Source organism: Spea bombifrons, chromosome 1 (genome assembly GCF_027358695.1).
Source record: "Spea bombifrons isolate aSpeBom1 chromosome 1, aSpeBom1.2.pri, whole genome shotgun sequence".
Taxonomy (NCBI): domain Eukaryota; kingdom Metazoa; phylum Chordata; class Amphibia; order Anura; family Pelobatidae; genus Spea; species Spea bombifrons.
The window spans coordinates 38616142-38638727 of record NC_071087.1 but is presented as its reverse complement, the minus strand read 5'-3'; the positions used below and the strand labels follow the sequence as shown (position 1 = coordinate 38638727).

Below are 22586 nucleotides of genomic sequence, written 5' to 3'. Positions count from 1 at the left end.
GCACTCGGTACTACGGGGCACCACTATCTCCTCTGTCCCATCTCCTCTTACTCCAATACACGACAACCCTGATTTCCCCCGGGAATGGGGGGAGACGTGTTCCTTGCGGTGGCCGCGAGAGAGGTACTGGGGATTCGTGCTTACCTCTCCCACTCTGGCCTGCAGCCCTTAGAGGCCTTGGTGGGCCCGGACCTTCCTACGGCCCTCGCGCGTTTCTGCTACGCCCAACTGGGCAATTTCTTCTGATCACTGGTTCGTAGGCAGCAGGTCCTCAGGGACCTAACCAAGTTTGAGGAAATGTGCACCCTGACTTCACCCCCTGCTCACGGCATCTCTCTCTTCTACGGCCTCCTCCTCTTGGCTATCTTTCCCTCCTCGCCACCTCATGAGGGTAAATGGGAAGCCTCGTTGCAAATCACTGTAACTGAACAACAATGGGAGAAGATTTACGTTCTCACTCACCGCTGCTCCCTAGACCTAGAGATGTCCTACAAGCTGATGGCCTTCTGGTACAGACTCCCGTCGACAACCGCCCGGTTCTGCCCCACTGGGAGGGATGAATGTTGGCGGTGCGGGGAGTCCCCATGTTCTTTACTCCACCTATGGTGGTCATGCCCCCTCATGATACCCTATTGGTCGACCATCCACTTCCAAATTCGATCCCTCACCGACAAGGACATACCCTTCACCCCCGTGTTTCTCCTCCTTCTCCACATGCCCTATCCGGTTTCGTGGTACAAACTGTGGTCCGCACTCTACTGACAGCAGTGAAAGCCTTGATCCCCTTGCACTGGGGAGATTCTCCCCCCCCTACGATTCGGGAGTGGATCCAGAGAGTGGAGATGAGCCAAGTTCTCGAGGAACTGATTTATTCCCCCATGGACAGATCTGAGAAACACCACAGCATTTGGTTCCACTGGCTGCAACTTCTCTCTAGTCCTCAGATTCACACTCTGCTTGACAATGTGTCCTCATGAGGACTGGTTCCCGAGTTGTCTCCATCAGGTGCACGACCCTCCTGCCCCCTATCGGTTGCCCTCCCCTGGCCCCCCCCCTTTTTTTTTTTTTCCTTTCTCTCACTCTCTCCGCTCCCATTCTCCTCTCCCTTTCACCACCCTCCCTCTCCTCCCCTGAAATTCCCTTTCCCTTCACACTCGCTGGCCTCATCTGTAACGCCCATCTATGCTCGCAGGGCCGGGGGTTAGTGGTTGCTGCGTGCAGTGCCACCCTAACATCCCCTCAACATATACTCACTTATGATTACACAAGGGATATCTACATCCACATCCCTTACACCTATATACCCTTTGTGCTCGCCACACCAATTCTAATTTCCCTCTTGTGACGTGCTCACATGACACTGAGTCTTGCAACGATACCACACTGCCTGACTGGTTATGAAGCTTATCCTCATGTACCACGCTTTCTTCCATTCTCTGGTTCCGTACACCGGGGCTCCCTTGCCCTCAGGCACAACGTCATGGCTCTATTCCTGTGGATTACTGGTGCCGGGGAGTATGAATATGAGAACCTTGTTTTACCGCATGCTGTGTCCCCACGGTAGCGGGATGTCTGTCGCCATATGTCATGTTGCTGTGTAACACCTTATACTTACCGCACTGTGCTAACTCTGTGCTCATGTGGCTCTGTAACTGTTCATGGTTGATGTACTGCCTGTATGCCCGCATAGTGTGAACTGTACATGTTCCCCTCCCCCTTTTTTATTTTCTGTACCCTCCCATTGTTCCGCTTGACAAAAATAGAGAAAACCTCAATAAACATTGATTTACCATGAATATAAGACTATCCTATAAACTATCCTGCCCCCCCAGATATCCCTTATATCCCCTATATGCCACTCATCCCCGATATGCTTAAAACCCCTATATGCCACTGTGCCCCAATAAACTTTATACCCCTTTATGCCACTCATCCCCAAAATGCTTTATACCCCATATATGCCACTCATCCCCGATATGCTTTATACCCCTATATGCCACTCTGCCCCAATAAGCTTTATACCCCTATATGCCTCTCTGCTCCAATAAGCTGCCCTCCTCCTCTGTGGTCCAATGATTTTTCCCACTGACTAGCTGTGTGAAGCAGTTGCAGGAAAGTGCTCTGATTCTGTGCATGGAGGTCTCAACAGACCCCTAACCACAGCTTTGGCTGAGCATGTCTCCTGCATGGAAAATAGCTGTATAAATTTCAAAGGCCCTCTCAACAATAAGAAAATGCATATAATGGCTAGAGCATCCCTTTAACTGCTTTGTGAACAAAAGTCCAGGTCCTGCTTATTAGTAAACTAATATAAAGAAGCATTTATCCCTTTTTTGTAAATGAAATGAGTCACTGGAATGCTGGTAGTGATCCTAGAGAAGAATCTCCTTTGTTACCCCAGGTTGTAAAGAACGTCTGGGATTTGTAATGAAACTGTGTGGAGTCTGGCTACATGTGTGACGTACACGGGGGACCATGCTGCAGCTGTTAACATAATATAAATGTGCTCAAAGTTCTGGGTTATTTGGCAAGGATCTTTGAATATCATCCATAATATATTATTAGTAAACATCTTCTTGTAGTTTTGTATGCAGCTTGTAAAACATTTTTTTCAGCCTGGGTCCGTGAAACAAAATATATTATACATCATCATCCTACGCAATAAAAATTTCACACAAATCTTTGAAATAACAGATGAAAAGATTTTAAGAGACCAGTGGTTTATTGCACTTTATGCAACGACGCATATAATAAAATAATTATGGTTGTTTTATTCACATTAAAAAATCACAGTCTATCCATTGATTGTCTAGCAGCATATCTCTTATCTATCTTGGCTTCCTAACTCCATGACTGTTGAAAAATGCATAAGCCAGTTATCAGGTATAATGGTAGCGCATAATGTAGGAATGTTTCATAGTAACACTGCAGTGAGCATGAATCTTGTGCACTGGAGATGAATTACTTGCACTGTTAGGGTCTTACAACACGGTACTCAGTTTAGTGTTTGCACAGATCTTTCTAACAATGACTTCTAGAATCTCTCTCAACCACAGAGAGGCTCTATGAAAATTAACAATATCAGTGTATGTTAATCAAATATACTAAAATATTGTAGCTTCAAAAGATAACATGGAAATGACCTGCTCATAGGCATTTGTAAACAGTATTTTGGCAGACATTTTCAGCAGTGATGGAGTTAACTATATAGTACCTGTGACTCGTTAACCCTTCCCAGGACCAGTTACCATAACAGCTAAACTGCATATACGAATGGTTCTAGTAACTAAGCGAGCACTGTATCAAGGGTTTGGGGAAACAAGCTGGGTCCATTTATGGTTTGGGTTGGTGCTTGTTGTCAGGAACTGCTTTGGTGTATGATTTGGGCATCAGAGCAAAAACGACTTTCCCTCTGCAAAAGGAAAAAAGAGGAATGATCACACATTAAATTGACTGCACAGGACAACCGATAACTCTCATGATTCTGGCCTTTGGGAATCCTGTGATTCAAGAGTTTTGAGTTCCTCTTCTAACACAGATCATGTGCGCAAAATTGTTTTATACAACCTTAACAAGCCATTTTTGGCATAACCCTGTTATAATAGTATTAGGCTACCTACATAAAAAATATTCCTTTACCTCTACGACGATGCTGCGGCTTCTTTAGATTCTACATTTTCATCAATCTCTGAAAGAAACAAGCAGACATTTAAGCGACACAAGGCAATATACATACCAGGATCAGTTCAATCCATCCAAACATAGACTCCCCGCTGATCATTATCTGCTAAACAATGGCCAACGTGGTAAAATTAAGAAGCCGGCCCATTTCAGTTCAGAGCCCAGTCAGTCTAACTGTGAAGCATTTGGTACGTTCCACAGAACCCAGTACAATAACAATCCTGCCAAGTATGCTGCATGGTTCTGAGAACATCAAAAAGTCACAGGGGACTCTCCAAACTTCATAGGTCATTGCCATATTGTACTCACCTTCTTTGGCTAGAGAAGTCTCCTCAAGAACTTCCTCTGGCTTCCTTGCAGAGAGCTCGGACCAGTCATCTTCTGCTGCTGAAGCTAGTTCCTCCTGGATATTGTCAGTCTGTGCTTCTAGCACTGGGGCAGGTGATGCATCAGTGACAGCCTCGATGGATTCTGTGCTCTCTTCTGTTATATAAATTACATTGAACTTCTGTTAATCTGAGAGTCGGAAGATATATTACATGGACAAGTGGTCTTCAGGTTATGCTGTAACTGCGTTTTGCAGTTATTAATGAGCTTTAGACGCCTATGCTAGGCATATGGCCAGAGACACAACCTGGACCCCTGGCACTGCAAGAAGGGCTGGACGTACCGGTACGTCCATAGGGAATTCTTGAGAGGCGTTTTTTGGATGTTCTGGTACGTCCGTAGGGATTGAAGGGGTTAAATAAGTTTAAGCACATGCCAGCATGCGACCCGGAGACAGAATTTTGCATTTAACAGTTTGTCAGAACAAGCGAACGAAGTGCACTGAAATGCACAATACCTACACATACTGCAGAACTTGGAACTTTTACATCTCGTCCTACTGTCCCCATGTCGTAATAGGACCATCTTTGAAGCAGGCTACTTCAATTAACCCCATCAAACCATATATTTTTGAAAACTAGAGACCCCAAGGTATTTCCAATTGTAGCATTTTAACCCTTTCCATGCATGCGATTCAACCACCAGGCTTTGCCAAAGTTTGTGGTAGCAATTTTATTCTTCTCTTTCACACAAATTGTACTTCGGGTATAAATTTACAGCTCCAGGTATACGTCACTATCAAACAACACCCCAATGTTCAGCAACATCTCCCAAGTACAGTGATACCACCCATGCATGGCGTTTGGAAACAGGAAGTTCTACTTACCGAGAGCTTCTTTTCCCTGTCAATCCCTGGTGACACAAGGATAGACTCCTCCTCCGTACCTGATAGGGCAGGACTCCAAACTTTAAAAGGGCCCTCCCCTCCTACTAACACCAGTGAATATCAAAGACCACACAGGCAAAGAAATCTGATGCAACAAAGTTTATTGAAAAGAAGGGAGGGAACAAAAAATGTGTCACCAGGGATTGACAGGGAAAAGAAGCTCTCGGTAAGTAGAACTTCCTGTTTCCCTGCCATCCCAGGTGACACAAGGATAGATTTACCAAAGAAGAAGGGTGGGCAAACTAAGGAGACAAAACAGCCTCAAGGACCTTCCGACCAAAAAGAGAGTCCTCCTGAGCCATATGGTCGAGACGGTAATGCTGCACAAAAGCGTGGAGAGTCCGCCAAGTAGCCGCCTTGCAGATCTGGTCAGGCGAAAGGCAACATCTTTCAGCCCAGGAAGTGGAGACCGCCCTAGTAGAGTGGGCACGGATCCCCACAGGAGCAGGTTGGCCGGCTGCAGAATATGCCAAGTTGATGGTTGCAACAATCCACTTGGCGATGGAAGACTTGGAGATACTGATGCCCCTGTTGGGCCCTGAAGAGGCCACGAATAAACGAGAGGACTTACGCAGGGGTAGAGTCCGTTCCAAATAGATGGTGAGGCATCTCTTCAGATCCAGAGTGTGAAGAACTTCTTCTTCAGCCGAGCCAGGATCAGGAAAAAAGGTAGGCAACACAACCTCCTGGTTCTTGTGGAAAGCCGACTGAACCTTGGGTGCAAATTCAGGTGGCAGAGAGAGAACCACCTTATCCGGGAAAAAACGGAGAAACGGTTCCTTCGTAGACAAAGCCTGGAGTTCACAAATCCGACGAGCGGAAGTAATGGCTACTAAGAAGGCCGTCTTCAGCGATAATAGATACAGGGAAACCGACTGAAGAGGCTCAAAAGGAGGTAATGTGAGTCTTCGAAGGACGAGATTCAGGTCCCACGGAACCATCCTGGTGACTGAACGAGGACGTATCCTGACGATGGCCTTGGCAAAACGTCTGATCACAGGCAGAGATATAAGCTCGAACCCGAGGAGAGCACTGATGGCAGAAATCTGTACCCGGATCGTAGAAGGCTGAAGGCCACAGTCGAATCCTTCCTGGAGGAAATCCAGAATAGAGGCAGAGGAACAGGAAGTTGGCGAAATCCCCTTGGAACCACACCAACTGTGAAATCTCTTCCAGATCTTAATGTATCGCAGAGAGGTAACCTTCTTTCTACTCTGCAGAAGAGTCTCAGCCACATGACAAGAAAAACCTTGCGCTCTCAGCAGTCCGCGTTCAATCTCCAGGCCGTCAGGTGGAACACGGCAGGGTTTGGGTGTAGGAATGGACCCTGATGTAGAAGGTCTTTCCAAGCTGGGAGCTTCAGAGGGGGAGAGAGACCTAGAGCGATCAAGTCGGAATACCAGACTCGCTTCGGCCAGTCTGGTGCAATCAGGATCACAGAGGCGTGGTCCTTCTTGATCTTCTGCAGGACCCTGGAGATTAGGGCAAACGGAGGGAAAACGTATGCGAGACGGAAATCCCATTCCTGTGAGAAGGCATCTATTGCCAAGGGATGATCCTGAGGCCTGAGGGAAAAGAAGACCGGAACCTGAGCATTGTCTCTGGAAGCCATTAGGTCGATCTCGGGCAAGCCCCACCTTTGGACGATTAGATTGAAGGCTCTCGGATGCAGAGCCCACTCGCCGCTTAGCACAGGAGTTCTGCTCAGGAAATCTGCTTGAGAATTCAAAGTTCCTCTGAGGTGAACGGCGGACAGAGTCATGTGATGGGCCTCTGCCCAAAAGGAAATCCTGAGCGATATACGGAGAAGTTGAGGACTTCTTGTGCCCCCTTGTCTGTTGACATAGGCTACCACTGCTTGATTGTCGGAACGAAGCAAAATGTCCTTGCCGGCGAGCAGATGCTCCCAGTGATGCAGAGCTTTTTCTACTGCAAGTAACTCCAGACAGTTTGAGGGAAGAAGTGTTGTAGCTGGAGACCAGAGACCCTGCACAAACAGGTCTTGATACGTAGCTCCCCATCCCTTGATGCTGGCGTCGGTGGTGAGAAGTACCTTGGAGACAAGAGACCATCTTTTCCCGGCTGCAAGGACGTTCCGTTGGAGCCACCAGGAGAGGGAAGCTCTGACCTGCGGAGGAAGACAGACACGCCTGTCCAGAGCCAAGGGGGTGTCTTCTAGATGGTTGAGGACAAATCTCTGAAGTATTCTCATGTGGGCCAGAGCCCAGGGCACTGCATAATTTGCGGAGACCATCTGGCCCAGCAGGGACATACATAACCGTAAGGGGCTGCGGTGCGCAGAGCGAATTCTGCGTACTAGGAATCGAATCCCCTCTATTCTGGCAGTCGGAAGGAAAGCCTTCCCGGAGCAGGAATCCAGGCGAAGACCCAGGAACACTAGATGTTGAGAGGGAATGGTGCAGGATTTGTCCCAGTTCAGAATCCAGCCGAGACTTTGTAATGTGTTGACCACCGTGGAAAGATGAACCCGAAGAATCTGCGCCGACCGGGCATGGATAAGCCAATCGTCCAGATAAGGAATGACTGAGATACCCTGAACACGGAGATGGGCCGCCACGACTGCCAAGAGTTTTGTGAAAACTCTTGGTGCTGCTGACAAACCGAATGGCAGGGCTTGAAACTGGAAATGCTGGACAGTTGAACCCCGAGGAATCGCCACTCTCAGGAAACGTTGATGAGACGGATGGATGGGAACGTGGAAATATGCATCCTTTAGGTCTAATGAAGCCATGAAGTCGTTGAGGCATAAGGTGTCGAGGGTGGATCTCACTGTTTCCATCTTGAACCTGATGAACTGGAGGTGACGGTTCAAAAAACGCAAGTCTATGATTAAGCGAAGGCCACCCGGTTCCTTGGGGACCAGAAAAACCGGAGAATAAACCCCCTGGCCTTGTTCTGGCCAAGGAACAGGAACCAGGACTCTGATGTCTGTCAACTGATGAATGGTGGAAAACAGGACCGACCGCTTCACCTGGTCTGGAGGAAGGTGGGAGATCAAAAAATGGTCCGAAGGTCTGGTCCGGAATTGAAGTTGATAGCCGTGCGATACAACGGCTCTCACCCAGGGGTCTCGGGTGAGTGAGAACCAACTGTCGGTGAAAAAACGAAGTCTTCCTCCCACCGGAATGGAGAAGGCGTCATGCAGCGTTCTTGGGGTCTTGAAACGCTTTGGGGAAGGCGATCCTGTCAAATCTCCCCCTTCCCCGAGGGAATCTGCCTCGAAAGTTTTGCTCTCTAGACGAGGGGTTGAATCTAGAACTATGGCCTCTAGATTGTCCCGGGAAAAAAGGCCGAAAGGACTGCCGTCTTTTCGAAGGAGGCTTTCGCTGAGGCATCCAATGCTTGTCCCCTGTGGTCTTCTCCAAAAGGGACTCCAGCTCTTCCCCAAATAAAGTCTTGCCCTTAAAAGGGATATTAAGAAGCCTGTTCTTAGAGGCATTATCCGCCGCCCAGGCCTTAAGCCACAAGGCTCTTCTAGCTGCCACCGAAAGCGCCGAAGCTCTGGCTGTCATTCTGATGTTTTCGATTGAAGCATCACAGAGAAAATCCACGGCCAATCTCACGGCAGCAACATTCTTGAGGATAGTCTCCCTGGAGGTTTTGGCAGCAATATCCTCTTCGATCTGGGAGAGCCAAATCTTGACAGCTCTGGAAACTGAGGCAGAAGCAATTCCAGGTTTAAAGGCCGCAGCCGAAGCCTCGAAAGATTTCTTAACTGCAGCTTCGGCTTTCTTTTCCATGTGGTCAGAAAAATGAGAGCCATCCTCAAGGGGCAGAGTAGTCTTTCTGGAGACCTTCATAACAGCAGTATCCACCAGCGGGGTAGCGCAAAAATCAGCAAAGTTCTCATCAAAGGGAAACATGCGTTTAACCCGTCTGGACATGTTAACCCTCCTTTCCGGGTGGTTCCATTCCTGCTTGATAACGTCAGAAAGTGCAGGATGAACAGGGAACGAGGCAGACTGCTTGGAGAAGCTGGCACCAAAGAAAGAGTCATTTTTCTGGGTGGAGGCCTCCTCCAAATGCATAGCTGACCTCACAGCAGAAATCAAAGTCTCAATTTCCTCCACCGGGAACAAAAAAGAACTTTCCTCCCGGATCTCTCCTTCCTCTGAGGAACCTTCCTCTACCTCAGGATAATCAAACTCAGAGTCTGAGAACAAAGGCTGACGCCCCAGGAGAGCAGGGTCTTGTACCGCGGGAAGGTGATGATAGGCAGGAACAGGAACAGGAACCGTCTGACGGAAGGCAGAGAAGGTAGACTGCATCTCCTCTTTAAGCCAGACCAAAAATTCCCTACCCCCAGACGGCTCAGAATCCGCTACAGATCTCAGGCAAGCGGAGCAGAGTTTCTTCCTTGAATCCTGCAAAGCCTTGTGACACCCGGAGCATTGGGCATGTTTAGACTTCATAACAGCTTTCTTGGGCTTGTCCTCAACAGAGGGCGGCTCAGAATTATCAGGGGCCGACATGATGAAAGATGCAACAGCACCTGACCAAAAGAAGCAGCAGGAACACACACAGCATTCAAATAGCTTACCTTCCATATATACAGTGAAAAAGGAGCTGAAATTAGGCTGGAATCTGCAACAGCAGAGAGTTTGGCGCCAAATTTTCAAATTCTGACCAAAACGAGGCTTGGAATGCACAACCAGAAGTGCAGAAGCCCAATCGGAAGACAGCAGACACCATATTGGCCGAAGCCAGTAAGCCGCAACAGCGGCATCTAGTGGCTGAAACACAGACCGGCAGGCGTCCCCGGCTATAGGAGGTGCTGGCAACCTGCTGGCATCTCCGTACACACGGCCGGTGGAGCTGCCGCTAACCGCCAGGACGGCGGCCAGGATCACCGCCGGGACGCCGGTACAGCCGAACACCGCCGGGGTGCCGGCACCGCCGCGATCACCGTGACGACGGCGCCGCCGGGGGCCGCGATAACCACCGGGACGACGGAGCCACCCGAGACGACGGCGCCGCCGCGGCCACCGCCGGGACGACGGCGCCGCCGCCGCGGCCGCGAACACCGCCGGGACGACGGTGCCGCCGCGGCCGAGATCATCGCCGGAACAAGCGCTGGGCGACGCAGCACCAGCCATCAGGCTGAGGTGCAAGGTATCCCCCAGGAATGGGGGCTTAGCCCGGGGAAACGGCTCAACCTAGAGCCTAGAAAATAATAAAAAGGTAGACGAGTCCCCTACCTGGTAGGGCAGGAGAAAACACTGGTGTTAGTAGGAGGGGAGGGCCCTTTTAAAGTTTGGAGTCCTGCCCTATCAGGTACGGAGGAGGAGTCTATCCTTGTGTCACCTGGGATGGCAGGGAAAGTGCGCTCACACCCCCCCATTTTGGTCAGCCTGTGCCTATGCCCTATCTTTGAGCCCCGCCACTCCAATTTACCCCATCAAACCATTAATTTCTTTTATATTAGACGCCACTTGGGTATTTGAAATGCTTTAACTCTTTCCATGTCAAGATTTTTTGGAAGATACATCGCTAATTTTAGCACTTGCTCATAATAATGAACTTTATTTTATTCTTTTGGACTTTTTTTTTTACATTTTGCTGGAACTGGATGGTTCCTCTGATGCATAATAATTTTTAATTTTTGGCGAACTTTTCCAACTTTGTTATTTTTTTACAGGACGACCGCCATCTTGCGAGAGGCAAAATCACTTGCAATAGCGGTTGTGACTGTTCTCCAGAGCGATCACACCACGTCCTGGGGTGAGTGTTCGATGTCCCTGAATGCCTCATGATCGAGGCATTCCAGCAACATTTTGAAGATGGTTGATCGCCTCGTAAACTTTTAAAACGGGTGTCAACTGTCGTACAATGTATGGCGGATGTTGACACCTATGGGGAGGGGCCAGACATGGCCCATGATGCCGATCTCAGTGATGCCGATCTCAACATCGAGGCATTACAGCAACACCGTTTAAACGAAGAAAGTGATCGTAGATCACTTTCTAAGCTTGTTTAATGAAATGACGCGTCAGACGTGTCATAGGTCGTTATGTGACCATTTTTCCGTGATGTGCCTGACCCGTCAATGGATGTTAAGGGGTTAAATATCTAAGTGCAGTGACACCACATCATAGGTTTTAAATGTATTTTAGTACAAAAAGAAGCCATGTTAAAGGACACGTACAGATGCCCATTATTTCTACTGTACATTTCCCAGTCTTATGTAGAGGAAGAATGCAATGGGCGAGCCAGAGTTCTTGCTCCCAACTGGTTTCTTAGGCATCCACAGGTAAGTGAATGTGCATCTTATAGTACTTATACTTAGATATCACTAGACGTGAGCATGACAGCCCAATTAAAGTGGAGATATCATCCCCAAATGTCTACATCACACAAGCCAATATACAGATAAAAGGTATCTAGTGTTAATTGTTAACTACTAAGATCAACTCACCTAAAATATATTAGGCTATTCACAGAACTACGATCACAAACGATAAATTTAAGTCCAACTAGTGGATATGCAGTTTATATGTGCCCATTTGGATGGAGGCTGTAGCCTTTGTTCAAAGGCTCAATGGATCATCTAAGCTTCTAAAATATTCCTTTTTGTTAGGTGCCACATTGCAATTGTAGTCTATTCACTGGGGAGTTAACAGTAGAGTTGTGTTTCAGCTCCTTGACTTCAATATACAGTATGAAGGGCTTCTGCTGCAGTTAGAGCTTTGTTGGTCCTCTTGAATGTATAGTTAGGCCAGTGGAGGTTCTTCAATGTTTTACACATTGAACTATGCTTTATCCAGCGCCAGACCAAACCTTCTTAATGGACGAATTTGCTAGTGACGACCTTCCATAATGAATAGTAAAGAGAGAGTGTGAAAACCATAACTCTCCCAACAATTCCCCCTCATGTCTGACATGGAGGTCACATAGATAGCGTTATGGCTGGCATGTGCAAAGAACGTAAATAAATAAATAAAGAACGTTTGCCCCAAATAACGTGATTCCAGAAGCTTGACTAATTCACAATATATATGTATTAAATAATATTAAAGTGGAAATTGCTAATGTTCTGCACGGATTTGGGGCAAACACATACAGCAATACCCACAGCAACACCTCCATGGGAATAATGGAAAATTAATTAAAGACTTACGTTTTTTTCCATTACAAATAAAATAATGTTGTTCACACTAGATTGTGAGCTTGTTTGTGCAGGACTGCTTACCTGTTTCTGTAAATTATGCTCTATCTTACTTATGTCCTGTTTTCCCATTATACAGCGCTACAGAATATGATAGCACTATATAAAAGAATAACTTGTGCCCAATGCCACTTTTCTTATGCAAATAATTTCCTTCAGTTCTATGTATTTTCTGAGAAATTCTAAAACAAAATCCACATTATCCAACAAGGATGTATTAACTATTTGAATGAGTGCTTTTGTCTTAATATAAATCCATTTTCAAGAAGAAAAGTATTTGGCTCTCTGATGAGGTACTTTGGAGAAATGTAGCAACTAGTATATAAAACTGAGAGGATTAACCTGGAGCTGGGGCGGCCTCAGAGCCTGTACGCAATTCTTGTTCTGTAGGAAGCGACGCACCCTCTCCAACCACAGGTTGATCTCCTGTCTGCTGATCCACAACAACTTCTGTAGCCACCACTTCCACTGTAACAGACTCCACCTTTTCTTCAACGGTTTCAGATACAACGGAGATTTCAACGGGAAGACCTTTTAAAGATTGTGAAAAACATTCAGGCGGCTCTGGCACCAATAAATTCAAAAATCACTAATTCTGCAGTTTCTAGAGGGTACACCAAAGCACACGTGCAAAATGGAGAACCGAGCTTGTTGCATGAAACACAAGCTTGTTGTCTTGTAAAATCAAAAAGGCAGGACTTTGTCTTCCAGCAACAGAACACTTGTAGGGATTGTGCATCCTCCCATACGCTGTAGTTGAATCCAATATAAATTCTCAACAAATTATAATGTAGGAGCCCCCCCTAAATAATAAGCTTAACAAATATGTTTTGTTAAATGTCTTACAGCATTTAGTATCTAATTCCCTTAAAGTTATAGTTCCAGAAATATGAAAACTTCATACACAGCACTGAAAACAGAGGCTGTGCTTGTTTCAGTGATCTACTATTTCAGATGAACTAAAACAAGATGTTATTTTAAAAATTACCATATTTGCTCGATTATAAAACCCCCCAAAATTTTATTAACTTAGGAAAAAAAGAAAAAGCCTGAATATATAAAAAAAAAAGACTACCCTATAAGAAAACAGTTTTACTAGTAAATATTAACTCTCATGTAAACTATTTTTTCATATTTAATAAAAACTATGATTGATAAAAATGCATTTTTTGTTTTTATTTCCTTTTATTTGCCGGGGAGAAGGATCCAGGTCCCCTGCAGCGCTGCGCGGGATCTGGATCTTAGTCTTGTCATCAGACCTCTATATGATTAGAGATTAGAAGACGACCTCGAATATAAGACGATGGCTATTTTTCAGAGTATTTGCGCTGAAAAAACCTTGTCTTATAATCGAGCAAATACGGTAATAAGGTGTAACAGAGATGCTGAAACCGTGCTCTGTGGGCAGTTAATACAATAGGACAACAACAAAGAGCCATTTGTTATAGTTTTCGAAGCATGCACAGCTGCCAGTGTCCTCGTTTGCTACCATTTTGCATGAGTGCATTTGAATGCTTGCCACAGAGTTTATGGGAAAGCAGAAACAAGTGTAAAAACAGAGGGAAATAGGATGACAAGATAGGACAGCATTCTAGTTGTAACCAGAAAGCTCACCTTCTCCTGGTAGTGACAATTACACAATTATTTGCAGCTGAGGTGATTAAGTTGTGTTAAATGTACAGCCACACAGGGGGTTATTAAGACACACACAAAGCTGTTATAGACCCAAGGAGGCCAAACAACCGACGCCATGCACTTTGTGCTTCACTCATATTTACATATCATGCCCAGCATGGCAATTATAGATTTGGGAAATATCTTACTTCTATCTACAGCTAAATAGGAAGTTTTTTGGGCCCAAGATATTTCCTCTGTAGATAATGTTCCTTTAGAAGAGGTGATAAAATAACTATAAAACAGTAATTTAATCCAATTAAAACCTAACTTGTTAATGTAGGACAGTTTAGTAGTCCTCTCTGAAATTCTCTTCTAATCATTAAATTAGATAAGAACCCGCTATATATTTACATTAAAATTACAAATAGCTATAAAAAAGCAATATAACCATTTTTTTGAACTAAAATGTCACTCAAAAAAACAACTTCCTAGGGGGGGGGGGAATTATATAATTCACTTGAATTATATCTGTTATTTTAAACACCTAAAACAATTTTATTGAAATATAATGTTAAACCAACCCCAATCTTTTAAACCCTTACTGACAGGACATCAAAAGCTGGTAAGGCAACATGTATTAAGTCGAGAATTAAAACAAAACTGTGTTAGTTACGTAATGACACAAATCCAGTTAGTAAAAAGAAAAAGGCCACCCTTAGGAGAAATCCTTTCACCGGGGAGAAACCCATCTGAATTGAACCAAGGAATGACAGACAACCAAAACTCAACATTCAGAGTGGTTGTTTTTATTGGACAGTCATTTACACACATAAGCAATCAGCCATAATACACTTTTTTTATTAAAAGATTTTAGAACAGTATTTTTCTATGGCTCCAGTCTCTTATGTACTGAAGGGACCTGAGTTCATTCAGGTGTAGCAAGAAAAGTGGTGTAAATAAAAATCATTCTTTGTTGCATTTTTTTTATTAATGCCGAGAATTAAATATGTCATCTCTAGTTACGCTGCACAGCAAGATGGGACTGTCCATTTTTGCGCATATAGCTTCCAACTTTGGGAAGAGATTTCCTTGGAATTTATTCTGGAAATTGTAAGAAGCAGAGTGATAATTAGAGAGGAAAATGAAACTATTGTGAGCCCTAAATGACCAATTATCAAAGATATGTATTTTGATTAAACCAGCACTGACACGTACCGACATCCATGCATCATTTATTCACAAAACATTTGAGATTCCCTGTGCTGTGAACAACTCAATGTAACACAGGATTTTCCTTTTGGTAAGAGGCAGTTTATCTGCCTTGCGACCGCCGATATGTCTCGGAATTAAATTAGAAGCCATGGTGATATAATCCAAATTATTATCTAGCTTTTCACCATTCGCCTATATACTTACACCAATTGGATTTTAATCAGATTTTATTACATGTCAGTTGTTCAGAACAGAGGAAGGTTATTGACTTATATACTGTATTGGCCAATTGAAAAATCGATGGCTAAGCCAAAAGCCAATGTATGGAGAATTTGGAAGGTAAGAAGATTTTAGCTTCATTTTGTCAGTAACGCAATCCATGAATTGAAATGAGACATTAAGACAGAAGACTAGAGTACTGCAGATTAGTGGCTGGGGTTTCGGCCAGTTCAGTATATATTATGCAGTAAGAGAGACAACAGCATAGGGCACACACATAAAAGTGACAAGGAATGAAGATACTTACTATTGCCACCTGATAAAACAAGATAGAAAAAGAAAAGGTTAGACCCCGATTTTTTTTTTTTTTTTTTTTTTTTTACTTAACATGCTACTTTGTACTGTTTATTAAATAAAATCTCACCCCTACTTCTGTATTTCTAGTTAGGCAGCATAAAGCCTATATACAAGGAAAAATTACTAGCAAACTACCCGTTTCTGAGTGTGTGTGCTTAGTGTATATATAGCTATTCTTTATTTTTCACTATTTTCTTCTGTTGATAATCACATCAGCCAACGTAGCTTGTACATAAAGCTTGGTTAAATAGTGAAAACGCATTTGCAGGAGGTACTGTGAGATGCTTGTCTTCATCTGCTTCAACAAATGCCATCCCCAGTGACCTTCTATTGCAGGAAGAGCTTGGCTCGTTATATATAAATGTCTAGTTACATTACTATAGAGGGACACCTGAACACTTCCTCTTAAAGAAACCTGCCAACGTCGGCCTGTCATAATGAATGACATTACCTACAAACTTCCCTGCCAACTTTGCACTTGGTGACTAAACCTCATTGTCTCCAACTGCTGCTTCCTACTGGCCTTCAATGCCTAGAATGCTGGTTGTACCTTTTTTAAAATCAGCATTGCAAACTGTCATTTTATATATACTGACACCAAAACACTTACCCTGAGATCTCGGAACAAGGTCTGCCTTTTGCCGGCTATCAATGTATGAATGGCGATCCTGGAAACGAGCTCTGTCTCTGGCAAGAGTTCGGTATACCTATAAAAACATACAGAGAGCAGCATTTGTGTACCAAAAGTGGCAGAAGGGATCTTTACATGCACTGTTAGGTCACCAACGGCATATATTCACTTACACAGTATGTGCTATAGACTGGGTCATAAAAAAATACCAATTCAATTTCATGCATAAACAGATTGTAAAGGCATTGCCTCTTCTCCACCTGTACCAACACCTCGTAGCAGCTTGTGTTTCTGTTAATGTTCATTTTGAGGTCTGCTCGTTATTTATGACGCAACTAAGAATCATGGAAAAATCTAGAGCTGCTTTTCTGCTGCTGGATTAGAGAAATGCTTTACAAGAAACTATTGCAATACCATTTTAAAACAATAGTAAAGTATATTAAATAATATTTATGCAGAGTTATACTGCTTGAATATTGCAGTTTGGAACATGCTCCATATTTTAAGCTATAGAGGCATTTTATTCTCATTATTGGCCATCTTCATTCTATCAAGAATGCTACCCTAAATCCTAGGAAGTGTGCTAAGCATTTTCCTTCACAAAACTACCCAAGACTACATCCTTTTCAAAAACCATAATGCAGCAGGTCATCTGCACCATCTGCATGAAAACAAATCCTCTTTAATATGCTTGATCTCCATTGTCCTCCCAAGCCTGTCTATAATTACAGTGATATGACCCACAGCTCTCATAATTAACTTCCAAGCACTTTCAGGGCAGAGTAAGGGATCTAAGGCAGACAGGGTACTGGGACTGTTACCTGCTTCAGGTTATAGTACCTTAGCAACATTATCACAGCACCAAAATACTTAAAGCCTGAGAACAGTGAGTAAGATACACAGAGAACATTGAGATTCTACTACAAAACTTGCATCATGATATCACCTAAAAGGAACAGCCTTGCCAATTGGAAGATTGTATTGGTTGCTATGGTGACAAGGACACTTAAAAACTTTCCACAAGGAGTTCTTTCCAAATATAACCCATTTTACTTTCGAAGAAATGATGAACAAATCCACATACACAACAAATCTGTGTTAATGAATTAATTTAGCCCTAAGATGCCTGGTAAAAAGAAAGGAGCATGAGTTAACGCATGCCAAGCGTTTGCATAAAGTATGCATTAGACTGCCAAATGTTTAATGATGGCTTCTTCAATTAAAAGATGAAAGATGTTATTCAAAATGATGCCAAGAAGCACAGTTAGTTGCCACTACAATAAGGAGATCTACCAAGGGCGAACAATATGGTTGAGTGGTTTTAAGGTGATCTGACCAATCAATACAATGAGCAAATGTAAACATTAATGGCATAGGCATCGGATCAAGGACAGAATAAGGTTTTTTACGTTTCTGAAGCAGTAAATGGACAAACCAGGTAGGTTCTTAGCTGCCGTCACATTTAGCATCTATGTATTTTTGAATAGGCTGCTTTAGTAACGGTCTAATTTTGTTAGATACTGGTTTTTGGTAGAGGAGTGGGGACAGTTTGCTTACAACATTAAACCTTTAAGGACAATGGGTTGTCCTTAAACCCATTAAAAACAATGCATTGTGAGCCAGTACATGTATAAAAAGTAACCATACACACAGAGTTGGCATGACCTCAGTCCTCGGAACCACTTACATAAATGCCACCACCAGTTACAGCAACACCAGTAAGCAGGTAGTAAGGCAGAGCGCTTCCAGAAGAACCAGGAACACTGGTGGAGGACATCTGACGGACTGGACCTACGGGGGGGGGGGGGGGGGGGGTGTTTGAAAAAAAAAAGTTAGCATCAGGTATACAATCTTTGCATACTCTGCACATTAAACTATATATACAGATTATATATCAAATTAGTGCAATTGTACAAAAAAGCATTTATACATTCTTGAAATTTCAGTATTATGCTTTATTCAGAATCAATGTGCACTAAACGGCTGCTGACTAAAGGAAATAAAAAAATTACTTAGAACAATCATTACTAAAGTATACGGCCTGTACGCAAATAAGTGAATTATATATTATTAGCAAATGACATCACTGATCATGGCATGTTTTTCACCTGATTAGTCAATCATTCGCCACATTAGATCCTTTCAATGCAGAAGACTTCAAAAACAATGCAGAATGTGACAGCTTTTTGGTCTGCACTGTGTTGTATATTGTTAAAGGGACAGTGTAATGCTCCCAACTAGGGCTGAAACAACTAATCAATTAAGTTGATAATAAAAAATAGTTGGTCTGGGTACAGCACGCACCATTGTTGAGTTAAATGGTAACTATCTCCCTGTCCTTCCCTCCCAGCCTCCAGTCTGATCCAGTCCCCGGTCTATCTCATCCCATCAGTATATCCCCTCTTCCACTCGTTAACTCCTACCCCCCGGTCTGCAAATTAAGCTCCCTCCCACCCTTCTGTCTGATTCTGGTCCCCAGTCGCTCTCATTCCATGTCGCCCCCTCATTAACCCCCCTACCCTTCAGGAAAAAAATTGCATGTTTGCTTTTTATCCGATTAATCAAACAAAAATAGAAATCGGCCAACTAATCAATTATGAAAATAATAGTTAGTTGCAGCCCTACTCCCAACAGCCTTCATAGGTATTGTAACATGCATTCTCATAGCCAAAAACACCCCACAAGTTACCTTGAAGAGAAGCTGTGGCTTCCCTCCTGCTTAGTGATTTGGCGATCCTGGTCACTGATTTGCCGGATGTAGCAGCCAATCAGCGGCAGGAAAGCTTAACCATCACATGCAACATAATGTCAAGAAGAAGTTTCGCCAAGCACAGCTATGTGGCTTGCAGGAGATGTGTTGTTCTGGACACACGATATGCTTGCAGCCAGTCAGCTCCAGAACTGGCTCAGCGAGCGTCCAGGGGGAGTTTGAGACCCACTCATGTAAATAAGCACCCCCCACTTCAATGGAAGTACTGAAGTACAGTCACTGAAGCAGCCAATCAGCGGCACAAAACGTTGGACCATTGAAGAGGTGTTGCTCTGCAGCGTCTCCTGAAGACTTGTTCAGGAGGCTGTCTGAAACATTGGAGTGTCCCTTTAAGGTTTACGTCATGGTGCCAGCCAACCTTTAGTGCATGTTCTTGCCTAGGTTGGCTTTTAACATGTAAAAAACTGGAAAATAATTAAAGCTTTCCATCATCAGCTGTGGCATAAAATGCTGAAACACCTCTGCACCACCATTTCTTGCCCCTCACACTGTTGCTATGTTGCTCAGCATATTTTTTTGGTGTTCTTTATTTTTAGGAACGCAGGAAGCCCAGTTCTAATGTAATTCCAAGCTAATGAACATTTAATCAAGTCACAAAGAAAATACTTAACAAGGATGATCTGCACCTAAATCAAATGTTAGCTTAGCAGTGTGATGAAGTGTAAATTAGTGCAAATGAAATCAACATGACAGCGTTAATATATTCCAGTGCACTGGAGCTCAACAAGGCAGGTTCTCATATCACTGTTCTTTCAAGAATAGCATATCGGAAGATATAACACAAGCTGGTGAATGTTGCTGACGTTTAAACCAGATTTTTTATGAGACTTATTAAACAAGTACATTCAAACAGTAAGACAGGGTTGACAAAAAGTCCCTTTAGGTAATTTCTGTTATGAAGTGCAAAAAAAAAATGAATAAATATAACGTCTGCAAAAGCACCAGGAGGAATAGATTTCAGAAAGACGCTTTGCAGCCAGCCATAACACATGCTGCATCTGACCTCCATTTTCTAACATGCGACCTTCACATCTCCTCTTCCAGCTCATAAAACCCTTTTAGCGAGGCTTCCTGTGTTTTCGTAAACCATAAAGAAAGGTAAAGGAAGCTAGCGTCCAGGATGCAACTATCGCTTCCAGGGGTTCCGGCACAATAAACATGTACCCCTAATGGAAGGGGAGCAGTGCATCCAGCTGCTCGGTGGCGCGAACCATAACATCAGAAGCTATTAGTTAGTAAACGGACTGCTCCACGTATAGGTCTTGCTTTACAAGTTGTTACAGTATTAATAAATATGGCCCCATAAATGTATGTTGGTACAGAGGGAACGGAATATTTTTTGGGGTTATTTATAAACATATAGTATATTCTAACAATGGGTAGATATGCTTCACACGTGTTCTTCTGTACCTACACCAATGACCTTTCTTTTCTGAGCATTCATTGACCTTGAAATGTCTGTTTTCAAGCAGTATCTCACTGGGCATGCTCATTCCCACATACTGGATGGTGGTCTGTTCCCATTCCTGCACCCTACATACAGAATGACTGCGCTCATATTTAGCACTAACATCGCCTTATGTAACAGCGGCTCATCTTAGTCTCACAACGCTAGTTCTCTTTATACCCTGTGAATAAATGTATTGTCAGGAGCCCTACATAAATATATTAATGATGATATTGTTAATTATTTTTAGCTTCAGATAATCGATTAAGGCAATTCATCCACAACTGGAGGCTCTACACCCCAAGGAAACAGAGGGCACAGCCAGACATTAAGCAGATGTATACACAGGTGTACGACGTTGGGTATGTCTACTTAACAAGTGTTATCACTTAATTAATGCTAATAACGTGAAAAAAAAATTGCAAAAAAGGATAAGCGTAAAGGTTTCAACGAATTAAAACCAGGAAGGGAGAAACGTGCACTTTCTATTAGCCCTTTAAAAAGAGCGAGCACGTGTTTTAACAATATAAGAGACATCAAAGCTGCGCAAAACTAGTGTCGAAAGGGTTAATGGTACCGTCACGAGAATAGGCGTACGAAGAGTTAAACGCACAGAGGTGTTGCCTGCGAATTGAACGCAAATAACATTACGAAGATATTCGATTCACAGCGGTTTGCGTCATGTGCGTACATTATAGCTAACAGACTACTTAGAAACCACGCAATAATCGCAATCGCCTCCAATACCTTCAATGAAACATACTAAATACGCATAGTAGTCGTGACTATCATGTAAAGCGCAGTACACGCCGGGAGGGCTGCGGTGCGAATACGTACTAGCAGACAGGTGTGAGCGCTATACCGAAACAAAAGTCCCCCAGGAAGATGCTCACCGTTTCGGAATAGAGAGATGATGCCCCTACCGCTGGCCAGAGGAGCCAGCTTTTGCCAGGCTGTCCTACACAAGTGCATTGTGACCACGGACGCAGAGCTCGCCTCAACTCGCAGCGAAATGTGTGACAGGCGGTGTGCAGGCACGAGCCGTCAGGCAGAAAAGGGGGGCGGGAAATCCAGCTTTGCGACGTCACACACAGGCGTGCAATAGCGCGTGAGCCGTCCCCTGGGAGAACGTTCTATTCTGGCAGTTAGCTGAAAATGCTGCGATTGCGAAGGGATAGGGCTAGGCTGCGTGTGCGCATGCGCCGAGTACATTATACCTTATTAGGGATTAAGGTAAAGATGCACTTTGACCTGAACGTTGCTGTGGATTTTTCGAGAAGGTGTGACATAGCGTCACACCTTCTCGAAAAATGGGCGCTATTATGCAACGGTTACTTGCAGGTGCAGTGGGCGGGTCCCGTTTTCTGCGCCGGTAGTCAAGCAGTAGTCAAGGTCAGGACAGGCGCTGGAGTGGAGAGTGACATGAAGCAGTGCGGAGATCGCACGCACCGTGTACATTCCTGATCACATCAGTCACACGTACACAGAAAGGTCGCAGTCACACAGCATGGGGTGAAGGCACCCATTCCTGCATGCTTTGTTACAGTGTCCAAGGCTTTTTTTTTCCTTTCCATTTTTGGAACCTCGTGACTGAGGTTGTTGTGTTTGCGTTTAGAATTAACGTTCTTTTTGCCGGTCAATGCAATTTACCCCCTAAAACCGTGTATTTGTGAAATGCTGGTACTTTTACAATTTCCATGCCAGAATTTTTATGAAGATACAGCATCAATCAAGACTTACTCTTAAAAATAAACATGTTTTTTTTAATTTCTTTGGAACTTGATTGCTGTCGCAGTGACATTACTGGGGTCTTTTTATTGTTACATTTTTATTTTGTTTTTTACTTTACAGATCACATAGTGACTAATAAGCTGGGCATGCATGATTGGGTGCAGTACCTGGAGACAACCTGCAGGGGAGCTCAGAGTTTTCAGCGGGGTCAGGATAAAGCCTCTACTTTGGATAAACTCCTTTACTTTGTACTGAGTGCTGCCATCTTGCGGAAGGCAGAATGTTTGTTTTTTGTGTGTTGGCAAATGCCTCCTTGATCTCTTCTTAAGCAGCTGGCCCCCACCATATTGAATATGGCGAATGTGACAGTTCCTGAGAGCGATCACACGGAGCCCCTGCAACTTTTTTTTTGTGTTGCTGAAAGCCTCAATATCGAGGCATTGCGGCAGCAACACTTGAGTA

The 22586-nt window shown here is 44.1% G+C and overlaps 1 protein-coding gene across 1 annotated transcript; it reads right to left on the bottom strand.

The window, feature by feature from the left end:
- Positions 1-2619: 2619 nt before the first annotated feature.
- Positions 2620-21513, bottom strand: MGARP (mitochondria localized glutamic acid rich protein). Its single transcript, XM_053459459.1, has 7 exons — positions 21287-21513; positions 17864-17967; positions 16156-16252; positions 12483-12725; positions 3991-4164; positions 3640-3688; positions 2620-3412 (listed from the first exon to the last, which is right to left on the bottom strand). The coding sequence occupies exons 1-6, from the start codon at positions 21363-21365 to the stop codon at positions 3642-3644; spliced, it is 744 nt and encodes a 247-aa protein (XP_053315434.1). The 5' UTR covers positions 21366-21513; the 3' UTR covers positions 2620-3412; positions 3640-3641.
- Between the last annotated feature and the right edge of the window lie 1073 nt (positions 21514-22586).

Excerpts from the sequence above, each read along its gene's own strand:
- MGARP (XM_053459459.1), bottom strand. The coding sequence starts at position 21,365 with ATGCACTTGTGTAGGACAGCCTGGCAAAAGCTGGCTCCTCTGGCCAGC. Across the intron at positions 16,253-17,863 it reads TAACTGGTGGTGGCATTTAT|GTATACCGAACTCTTGCCAG; the intron begins GTAAGTGGTTCC and ends ATGTTTTTATAG. Across the intron at positions 3,689-3,990 it reads GACTTCTCTAGCCAAAGAAG|AGATTGATGAAAATGTAGAA; the intron begins GTGAGTACAATA and ends TGTTTCTTTCAG.